The 11,635-nt window shown below is 35.4% G+C and overlaps 1 protein-coding gene across 1 annotated transcript in view; it reads right to left on the bottom strand.

The window, feature by feature from the left end:
* Positions 1 to 292: 292 nt before the first annotated feature.
* The window catches only part of YME1L1 (YME1 like 1 ATPase), a 37,681-nt gene continuing 26,338 nt past the window's right edge, over positions 293 to 11,635 (bottom strand). Inside the window, exons 12-19 of the mRNA XM_007167398.2 lie at positions 11,495 to 11,557; positions 10,260 to 10,372; positions 9,240 to 9,395; positions 8,081 to 8,232; positions 7,307 to 7,433; positions 7,140 to 7,213; positions 6,422 to 6,508; positions 293 to 4,688 (exon numbers count right to left, since the gene is read on the bottom strand). Coding sequence (XP_007167460.1) covers positions 4,545 to 4,688; positions 6,422 to 6,508; positions 7,140 to 7,213; positions 7,307 to 7,433; positions 8,081 to 8,232; positions 9,240 to 9,395; positions 10,260 to 10,372; positions 11,495 to 11,557 — 916 coding nt within the window. The 3' untranslated portion in view covers positions 293 to 4,544. The remainder of the gene's footprint in view (positions 4,689 to 6,421; positions 6,509 to 7,139; positions 7,214 to 7,306; positions 7,434 to 8,080; positions 8,233 to 9,239; positions 9,396 to 10,259; positions 10,373 to 11,494; positions 11,558 to 11,635) is intronic.

Here is an 11,635-nt window from a genome sequence, read left to right as displayed (position 1 = left end):
TCTGTAATTTCTTTTTTTCATGAAATACGTTCTCAAATTCATAACAGGTTAGCCACCCATTATATTCCCATATGAAACACTGATACATAACTAAATTAAGTTTCTGTTTTAAAAGGTGGGGAGGGGTGTGTGTCGGGGAATCACATTCTTGCCCAAAAGAATAGGGATTCATGTGACAGAATGGGGGCAGGGGAGAATCTACATATTAATAAAATCCTCAGTTCAAATGTATCAACTCTCCAAATTTTATGTCCACGACTAGGTGTTATTTTTTCAATTCAAAGATCAAGTCTACATTCCAACATATTTTATTAAAATATTACATACTTACATTAAGAAAACTGCTTATAACTAGCCAGATTGTAGTAACTCAGTATTTACTTTAAAATGAATATGAACAAAGAATATCTAAAAATAAAACATGTATCAATTACCACAAGTAATCTATTTAATAGGTATAGGTTACTTGTAAAACTCTGGCATTGTGGTAGCTTTCAATGGACAGCTTTAAAAAGTTTACAAGTCCTCTCGAAGTCCATTCTTATTAAACTGATTTGGTTGAAATGTGATTCAAATAAGCTGGGGAAATACACTTTCGGCATGATGAGGGGAGGAGGTTGACAAATCATCTCCATTTTTTAAAAAGCAGCTATAAATTTGGATAAACTTTAATAAAACAGCCATTTCAGCACTCTGGAAATTAACTGAAGATCTACAACAAACTAAGAAGTGCTTATTCATGAAACCCAGTTAGGGAAAGAACCTGTGAGCCTGTGGGATTCCTGTGCTGCCACATCCTGGGCCAGGTCTACGGGTGCAGTAGTTCAACCAGGGCAACAGCAGAGCCAGGGAACAAGGCTTGCTGTCACTGCCAGAGGGGACTCATTTGATATGACGCATTGTAAGTTAACCTGGGAGCTCAGTGGTAAGCAGACAAGGCTCAGTGAGGTTGTAGTCCTGTTTGGGGCAAACAACAGAGTAGTTAGGGATTTCACTGGAAGTTCTAGGAGGTAAGACAGCCATCTGGGTTTGATAAGCACTCTATATACTCCAGATGTACGGGCATGCAAAGCGGAAACTGAAGCTGGTTCAGGCCACCCACATACCATGGGTACATGGGTTGCCAAAGCCTGCACATATGCACAAGGGAGAAGCAAAAAAGCCCATCAGAAAGCACAGACCAGAGCAGACTTGAAAATGACCTGAACACTGAATGTACTTGCCAGCCCACACAGATCCATTGGCAGAGTGGAGGCCTGACTGATCGGGTTTGAACACAACCTCTGTCCAATCTTTGGCTATATGCTAAGCTATGCAATCACAGCAGCAACACTTAGGAAGCAAGATTTAATATTTTAAAAAATGAGTAGAGACATCGGTGACTGCACACTGCCGTGGAGACAGATTTCACAAATTTACTGGTGGCAAGTTACTAAATAAAACAAGAACAACCCTCTGGGGAAAAATTCAGAATTAGTAATTGCTACATTATCTGAAATTCAACAAGATTACAAAGCACAGAAAGAAGAAAGTGTACCCTTACTGAGGAAGAAAAGCATTCAACAGGAACTGAGTATCTCCAGATGTTAGAATGAGCAAAGACTTAAAAGCAGCTATTATGAACATGTTCAAAGAACTAATGGAATTCATGTTTAAAGAATTAATGAGAGCTATGATGAAAATGATGCAATGCATGAAGAATCTCAGTAAAGAGATACAAGGTATATGAAAGAACCAGATAGAAACTTGGAGCTGAAAAATATAATATCTGAAATGAAAAATTCAGTTGAAAGAAGAAGAATCAGTGAACTTGAAGCTGAATCAACAGAAAGTATTCAATCTGAAGACAAGAGGGAGAAAAGCAATGAAAAAAATGAACAAAGCCTCAGAGACCAGATCAACATCAAGTACACCAACACATGTGAAAGGAGAATCCCAGAAGAAGAGAGAAAGGGCAAATAAATATATTTGAAGAAATAATTGCCAAAAAAGTCTCAAATCTGATGAAAATCATTAATCTACAGATCCAAGAAGCTCAACGAATCTCAAGTAGGAAAAACTCAAGAATATCCACACTTATACACATCATAGTCAAACTGTTAAAAGACAAGGCTAAGAAAAAATTCTTGAAAGCAGCAAGTGAAAAACAACCTATTGGAAAAGGAGACCAAAATTACCATTAACAGCTGACTTTTCACCAAAAATAATGGAAGTCAGAGACTGTGGGACGACACATTCAAAGTGATTAAAGAATAAACTGTTAATCATGTATTCTATATCCAGCAAAAATATCCTTAAAAAACAAAGGCAAAATAAAGACATCCCTAGATAAAGACAGAGGACTTAAGATTATATAAACCAGTAGTTAATGTCATTGTATTAAGTTGTTGTAACACGTACAGATGTAACATGACAACAATAACACAAAGAAAAGAAAAGGAGATATACTGGAACAAATTTACTACATTTTGACAGAATTAAACTTGTATTATTTTGAAGGAATCTGTGATTAAGAGTGATAAATGCATATTGTCATCCCTAGAGCAACTGCTAAGACATAATTCACAATAGGAGGAACAGGGAATTTCCTGTTAGTCCAGTGGTTAGGACTCCGTGCTCTCACTGCCAAGGGCCTGGGTTCAATTCCTGTTGGGGAACTAAGATCCCACAAGCCATGCTGTGCAGCCAAAAAAAAGAAGAGGAACACAGGGATCTCTTTAGATATGAGAAAAACAGAAAACAAATAGCAAATGGCAGATGTAAAAGCAACTACATAAATATTAAGTATGAATGAACTAAATACCCTACTCAAACAACAGATATTTTCAGACTGGATTAAAAAAAAACAAGATCCATATGATAAAGGACTTATCTTTAGAATATATGATCTCTTACAACACAGAAGACAACAACCCAAAGAGGGGAGGGAGGATTTCAACAGCCATTTCTCCAAAGACAATATACAAATGACCAAAAGCCTAGCAGAGGATGTTCAAAATCACTAGTCCTAGGGAAATGTAAATTAAATCCACAGTGAGATTCTACTTCATACCCACTAGATTGGCTTTGTCAAAAACACAAGACTATAAGAAACACTGTACAAGATATGGAGAAATGGGAACCTTCATACACTGGTAGTTGGAACATAAAATTATATAGTTACTTTCAAAACAGTTCATCAGGTTCTTAAAAAGTTAAACAGAAACTCACCACATCACACAGCAATTTCTAGAAGTCTACCAAGACAAATGAAAACGTGTCCACACAAAGACATGTATACTCATATATATATAAACACAGAGAGAAGGGGAGGGAAGGAGGGAGGGAGGGAAGAGAGGAGAAAGGGAGAAAGGAAGCAGGGGCAATAAAAAACGGGCAAATGAAAATAACTGGTATATCTGAATCAAGGGTATATGGGAATTCCTTGTATTATTCTGGTAATGTTTCTCTAAGTTTGAAAGTACATCAAAATTTTAAATTACCAAAATAAAAGGGCAAGAATGTCATGTAGCAAGCTCCCTCTACCAACCTCAACGAAGACCATATACAGCTTAAAAGTTACTAGAAAACTGTACGTAATTTTAATAAAATCACTTCAAGAATATCAATATGGTTGTAAAACCAATACAATGTGCTCTAAAATAATTTTTCTACTGAGTTAAATAAAGTCATCTGTAAATCCTGTAACAACACATTCATATTCACAAAACCTGACTGAAAAAAACAACTTTCCATTTCTAACACAGCATAATTCAAAAGTTCACTCTGAATGGGACTGGGTTTTTGGTTTTATTTTGGTTTCAATGCAAAGCATAATTACATAGTTATTCATAATTTGAGGTGTGTTACTTGTTTATTTAACAAAATACTGCTGCTTTGAAATAAACTTCATTTTCAGAGCGATAGTTATGTTAAAAAAAAAAAAAAGACCATGAAAATGCAAGTTGCATTTTAAAAAGCTTATAATAATCATTTAAATTCTGATTGTATCTGTAGGTTCACAATTCTCTACTCTTAGATTTTTAAAAAAACACTTTATATATGGCCAATCTAGATCATAATTAAGTGCATCTTAATGAAGTTTTTTCCACTGATGTATGTAGAAATATGATTTATGAATAGCCAAATAGCATCATTTCTTTATCAAAGATAAGTGATACTATCTAGAAATAAAGACAATCCTTCAAGAATTTTATTTTCCTAAGTAAAAATACTTCCCAAGAGCTAAAGGCACAATTTCTATTCACATCTAGCACTGTAACCAACCATAAAATCATTACTTATTTTCAACTTAATAACTGATTGACATTTCTCAAACAAGCTGTTTTCAATCCTGATAGTTCTTTATTTTCTTTAATAAATTTGCTATTTGCAGTAGGTGTCCATCATGAGAATAATCAAAATTAGATAAATGTGACAAAAGACTGACAAAAGTGTTTCACACCCTTGAGTGATACCAAGAATGGGAGAAAAGTGTTGCAAAATACGACTACTGCAGTGCTACTTATGGTCTTGCAATAAAACCAACAATGCATCAAGAGCTATCATCTCACATCCAATTTCTTCCCCTCAAGAACAATCTGAATCTCTTTGGCATCCAAAGTCTCATAGGTCAATAAAGCTTCTGCTAGATTCTTGTGCTCTTTTGCATGAGTCTTCAAGATATGTTTTGCTCGCTCATACGAATCCTGAAATACAAAGCAGATATGTAAGAGGCAGAAACCTTAGGAGAAGCAAAAACCCTAAGTGAGATAAAAGGCCTTTATGTACCCTAAAAAAATATAAAATCTATTGACTTCTATTTATAAAAGATAAAAGCATTTAAAAGCTTGGTTCCCTAAAGATAACTCTTTCATACTTTCAAATGTTATATTTTTAATCTCAAAATCTATCATAGAGATAACTGAGGACTACTTAAACAAAAAGCTACTTAAGAAATAAAAGTATACATTGTACTCATCTGCTTTCTAAATAAGGTCTGTGAACATAGAAATCTATTTCTCTTTTCAATATACATGCTAAAAGGAAAGGGAGTTTGCTCCTTCTGCCTCTTGAGATTTCACCAATTTACTCAATCTAGAATGGCCAGAAAAGATACAATTTCCATTCTTTTACTTGATAACACACTCACCTCTCAATACTGTAATACAGTATCATTAAAGGTGATCCCTGACTTCCATACATTTGATTTTTGTTTTTGTTGCAACCCACCTTGAACTTTTCACTTAAATCCTTCAACTCTCTTTCCAAAGGTGAGTCTGGATTAAGTTTATCACCTTATGAATAACGGCAGTAATAACAGTTCATTTTTGGCAGTGTCATATTTGCCTGTACAATGTTTATGCCAATATTTTACTAGCGAATTATATTTTTGTCCTTATAAAATTGGGTGGAAAATGTAAAAATGAATTTACCAACACCAAGAAGCATAGGTCATATAAACACAATACAATTACTAGACATTTTGAACATAACCATGTCCAAGTAAAATAATCAAATTAAAGAAAATACATAAAATACTAGAAATATATCAGCTAAAGTAGAACTGAATATTTAAATCACAATGTAAATTGTTCTGGGCTTCCCTGCTGGCACAGTGGTTAAGAATCTGCCTGCCAATGCAGGGGACATGGGTTCGATCCCTGGTCCAGGAAGATCCCACATGCCGTGGAGCAACTAAGCCCGTGTGCCACAACTACTGAACCCCCGCATCACAACCACTGAAGCCCGTGCCCCTAGAACCCATGCTCAGCAACAAGAGAAGCCACCACAATGAAGAGCAGCCCCTGCTCGCTGCAACTAGAGAAAGCCCATGTGCAGCAACGAAGACCCAACGCAGCCAAAAATAAAATAAATAAATTTATTTAAAAAAAAAAAAAAAGGGCTTCCCTGGTGGTGCAGTGGTTGAGAATCCGCCTGCCAATGCAGGGGACACGGGTTCAAGCCCTGGTCTGGGAAGATCCCACATGCCGCGGAGCAACTGGGCCCGTGAGCCACAACTACTGAGCCTGCGCGTCTGGAGCCTGTGCTCCGCAACAAGAGAGGCCGCGACAGTAAGAGGCCCGCGCACCGCGATGAAGAGTGGCCCCCGCTTGCCACAACTAGAGAAAGTCCTCGCACAGAAACGAAGACCCAAAACAGCCAAAAATTAATTAATTAATTAATTAATTTTAAAAAATATATATATATATGAATTGTTCTTAGCCTATGGCCAGAATAAATAAAGATCCAGTGTATGATCAGGGGTTCCAGTCTATGTCAAAGATCCAGTCTATGACATATTTAATCACGGCAGCAATGGTGTACCTATTAACTTTATAAAACAGAGGAACTTTAGTTTTTTTGCAAGCACCCAAATATTTAGGCACATTTTGACTAAATAGATAAATAAACATTAAAAAAAAAAAAAAAAGATCATTACCCTCAGAAGGATTCTGATTTCCTGTTCAATAGCAGATTGAGTTTCTGGACTCAGTTTCCCTGTATCACTGTAGGTCATAACTCCAAGCTAAAATCAATGAAAAGAAAGAAATCCAACAGAAAAACCTCCAACATTAATGTATGTAACAGGAAGTACTATCCTATACATAAGAAAATAAATATCATGGGGGCAAGGAAAAAATGCACTTGAAGGCAAAAAAACTTCATTATTCTTCTGAAAGTATAATACTAAAAAGTGTGACCAAGAGAGAAAATTTTAAATCCTAAGTATCGTTCTGAGTACCTTCTTAGAAAACCTTAGCAGCTATTCTAGTCCAGAAATCCACAATTCACAGAGTATTGGAATTGCTTTATGAAGCCACAGTGATAGTGTAGGAACGTGAAGTACGTGGAGAGGGCAAAGTAAGCAAGCTCAACAAGTAGGTCTTCGATGTCGTAGGAATGAAAAAAGCTAAAGAATTTATATTATCATTTGGTTAATTCATGAAGTAATAACTCTTACTGTTTGAGCAGCTGGAATAGAAAGAGTACGTTACATTTCTCAGAAAGTGACATTTAGTTTAGAGTAAGCTTTGTTAAATCCATTTGGAATGAGACAGGGGAAAATCTATCAATTTGAAATGAGAACCCTCTCTCACAGAGAGACACTTGGCACATCAACATTTGACACATGAGGAAGGATTAACATTAGCCATTACCTTTTCACTCATTCCAAATTTGGTGACCATCCGCTTTGCTATTTTGGTTGCATTATCAAAATCACTGGAAGCACCTACAATTTTAAAATATACATAAAACTCAGGTTAAAAAAAAATCTTTAAACCAACAAACACAATTTGAACCAAAGCTCTTCTTTACAGCCAACCTGTTGTAATATAATCAGTTCCAAATATAAGTTCCTCTGCCACTCTTCCTCCCATACTGACGTCCATCTGAGCAAGAAGCTGAGCTCTAGTTTCGTTCCATCGATCATTCTCAGGCAACAGGGACACCTAGACAATTGAAAAACAAAGAAGAAATTCAGACACAGTTTTGAAACACTTACATTAATAACCTGAATTATCATTTGTCTCTCATGACCTTACTTAATACCACGATGCTGAAAGCTCCGTGGCATTTAATAGAGATGGTCATGGTGACTGATGACCAAACCAGCTATGTATAAAATGAGGAAAGCAAAAGTGCAGTTTATAAATAATAAGTAGCTAATGCTGCAATACAACTGTTTGTCCCTCGTTGCACAAAAATGTTTAAAACGTCTATAATTAGAAAGATATGAAAATGAAACTTGTACTCAATGAGAAAAAACTTAGAAAAACTATTGAACCAGTCACTATGATACATAATTTCTTTTGAGGGGAAAAGAGCAACTACATATTTAAGAATTATATTTTGCTGTCATTCCTGAATTATATTTCATAATGTAAATATATTATCTGAAATATTAAGGCTATCCTTTATTAGCAGATAAATTTCACAAGTATGTCTGATTTCAAGACAGTTGAGGAAGTTAAAGAAGAAAGTATCAACATACCTAGGAAGTAGCTGAATTTTCTTTTGAAATGTTTTCATCAGCAATTTCCTACATAAGCTCCTGGGGAGCACTATTTGAAAGAAAAGAAAAACTAAAGATACTCACATGTCCAAGTGTTGGCCCTCGTGGCATGATTGTAGCTTTGTTGATAGGCATTGCATCTTTAGTGTAATATGCAATAATAGCATGACCAGATTCATGATACGCTGTGATCGTTTTGTTTTTGTTATCAATTTCCACACTTCTACGCTCAGGACCTAAGAATAAAAATTTACTTAAGTAAAATACTCCATTAGGAAGGTATATTTAAATGAATGAAGCTCCTTTGCCTCAAAGTCATTCTTAGAGTAATATGATTTAATATCATTAATAAATATTTTAAAAGTGTGAAAGTTTAAAAAATGAGTAGACTCCACTCTACAACACATGTAAACCATAATTTGTCAACTGAAAACCAAACTGTAAGAACTATCATCTTAATCCTTATATCAAAAGGAAAAGCTTAATTCTATTTCTAGAAAATAAACTTCTAATTTAACAGGAATATCATAACTAACCTGTTTTGAAGGCAATTCAAGATTTAAAATAAAAATTAAATACTGAAAAACAGTAAAATTAACTATTCTTTTATCAGCAATATCAGACAAGAGGAAAGACATGGGCACTCATGCCCCCCAAAGAGTGTAATATAAGTTATAATATATTTGTTCTGTAAGAGGCCAAACTGTGTTGCTGTTTGAGTATATATTTGCATGTTTCTATACCTTTCTTTTTTATAAACTTTCTCTCAAAATTAAGAGTTTTTTCTCGGACTTCCCTGGTGGTGCAGTGGTTAAGAATCCGCCTGCCAATGCAAGGGACACGGGTTCGAGCTCTGGTCCAGGAAGACTCCACATGCCACGGAGCAACTAAGCCCGTGCGCCACAACTACTGAGCCTGAGTTCTAGAGCCCGCAAGCCACAACGACTGAAGCCCACGCACCTAGAGCCCATGTTCCACAAGAAGAGAAGCCACCGCAATGAGAAGCCCATGCACCACAATGAAGAGTAGCCCCCGCTCGCTGCAACTAGAGAAAGCCCGCATGCAGCAACGAAGACCCAATGCAGCCAATAAATAAATAAATAAAAATTAAAAAAAAAAAAAAACGAGTGAATTACCACCAAACCAAAAATTACCAAGTGGCAATTTAAAAAACAAAGAATTTTTTCTCTAACATAATGAACAGTATAAGATAGGGAAAAAAAAAGAAAAAAAGAAAACCTACCCATTAGGATTTTATCTTTGGAAAACTCTAGTTCCTTCATGGTAACCATTTCTTTTCCATCAACAGCTGCCTTTAAAGCAGCTTGGTTCACAAGATTCTCCAACTCTGCTCCAGAAAATCCAACAGTACCTCGAGCTATGATTTCTGGATCAACAGCTATATGCAGACAGGACACAATATTAAAATTTCAGAAGAGCTAATAAAAGGCTCTTCATAAAGAACTCACATTGCAAAAGAAAAAAGAAAATAGCCATCATGAAGTGTAATTTTACAAAAGCTTAATTCACTAAATTCTAAGAGGAAAAAGCCAAAACTGCTATTAAACACACCATTAAAATTGTCATTGGGACAAATCACAAAAGTTCTTATATTTAAATAAGTTTGTGATAAACAAAGAAAGGTAGAGTTGCCAGATAACGATTTACAAACCTTTAATTATGGCCTAACCACAAACTGAAAACGCACATTCATAGACAACATTTTGTTTTCAGAATTTCATCTTGAAATAACTTTGGACAAAAAAGGCCCCCTTATTATCGGAAACATATTTGGTTTTATGAATTGATTCAGATATCTCCGAAAAGACCGCAGCTTTAATGGCTGCTTTTATTACTCAGGTGGTTCCATAATATTTCCATGTGTTTTGTTTCATAGTTTGCTTCCCCTCTTTTGGCCCCAAAGTGACTATATCATGAGGTGCTATGCTCATAATATACAGGTGCTTTTTACATTATTTTATATTTTACATTCATCTAAAGAAACATTTATACATAGATTCACCAAGTATTATCTACCTCAGTACTCAAAACAAAACTTTCTTTAGAATCGGGATTCAAAATGACAGAATCTCTGGATACACAATAATTGAGAAATGGACTTTATGGACAAAGAAGAGGAGAGAAAAATAGACATTTAAAGGAATTTGTCTTTTAAGACATCCTGAGTAAGGACCACAAACAGGGTGGATTGATATATTACCATTTTATGGAGATAATGTCTGTATCATCGAATTAGACTTACACTGATCAAACTTTATTTTATTGAGATACCACTTCAAGATTTCTGTTCGACCTTTTACATCTGGCCTTGGAACTGTAACCTGCATGTCAAAACGACCAGGACGTATTAAGGCGCTAAAGGGAGAATACAAAAAGAAAATATAAATTAATAAGCTGACTGTGCTGAAGGTCAAGTTAAACAGGACTGACATCCTAAAGAGAAGATGGAAAGACAATGGCAACCAATATTTATTTTGAACATAAATATTCAGATTAGTTCCTTATAAAACGTGGCTCAAATAACAGTTTCAATAACCGGAAGGCAGAACAAAGGTTCATATAGATAAATGTGTGCATCTAGATAGCATACAACCCTTCAGAGACAAAGACATGCAAGTCAGCCAGTCAAGGAACAAATAATTCTACAGCAATCTATTATGAGAGCTACACATCCATCTTACTGCTATTAAGTACGAAATGTTAAACTAGAGTCTTAGGCAAGAACTAACTATTAGATCAAATGAAAGTATGAATAACTTCTATATAATAAAACCAATAAAAATTTTAAACTATAGTAAATTTTATTCTAAAAATCCTCTCCACCCCCCACCCAAAAGCTTTGTGATGTTTAAGTTGTGAGAAGGTTCTTTTAGCAGCTTTACTGAGATACAATTTTCATATCATAGAATTTGAAGTCGATAACCCAGTGTTTTTTTTTTTAACATTGTTATTGAGGTATAATTTGCTTTACAATGTTGTGTTAGTTTCTGCTGTACAACAAAGTGAATCAGCTATATGTATACATATATCCCCAAATCCCCTCCCTCTTGCTCCTCCCTCCCACCCTCCCTATCCCACCCCTCTAGGTGGTCACAAAGCACTGAGCTGATCTCCCTGTGCTTTGCAGCTGCTTCCCACTACCTATCTATCTTACATTTGGTAGTGTAACCCAGTGGTTTTTAATATATTCAGAGTTGCCCAACCATCACCACAATCTAATTTTAGAGAATTTTTACCCCTTCCCCCCTCCTCCAGCTGAAAGAAACCCCAAATCTACTGGCAGTTATTCCCCATTTTCCCCAACCTCTGGCAACCACTAAATTACTTTCTGTTGCTATGGATCTGCTTATTCTAGACATTTCATATAAAAGCAATCATATAATATGTGATGTTTTGTGATGGGTTTCCTTCACTTAGCACAATGTTTTTAAAGTTCATCACTATTCTAGAATATATCACAAAAATTTTAATACTTACTTATCTAATGCCTCTGGGAAGTTTGTGGCTCCTATGATGATAACTCCTTCGTTGGGTTTAAAACTATTTTTAAAAAAAAAAGTACCTTTTCATTGAAAATTAAAACAGCACACACGTAGAAATGTTCTATGCAAAACTGTT

The sequence above is a fragment of the Balaenoptera acutorostrata genome, chromosome 3, assembly GCF_949987535.1.
Source record: "Balaenoptera acutorostrata chromosome 3, mBalAcu1.1, whole genome shotgun sequence".
Lineage (NCBI taxonomy): Eukaryota > Metazoa > Chordata > Mammalia > Artiodactyla > Balaenopteridae > Balaenoptera > Balaenoptera acutorostrata.
The sequence above is the reverse complement of the archived record's forward strand: the minus strand, read 5'-3'. Positions and strand labels throughout refer to the sequence as shown.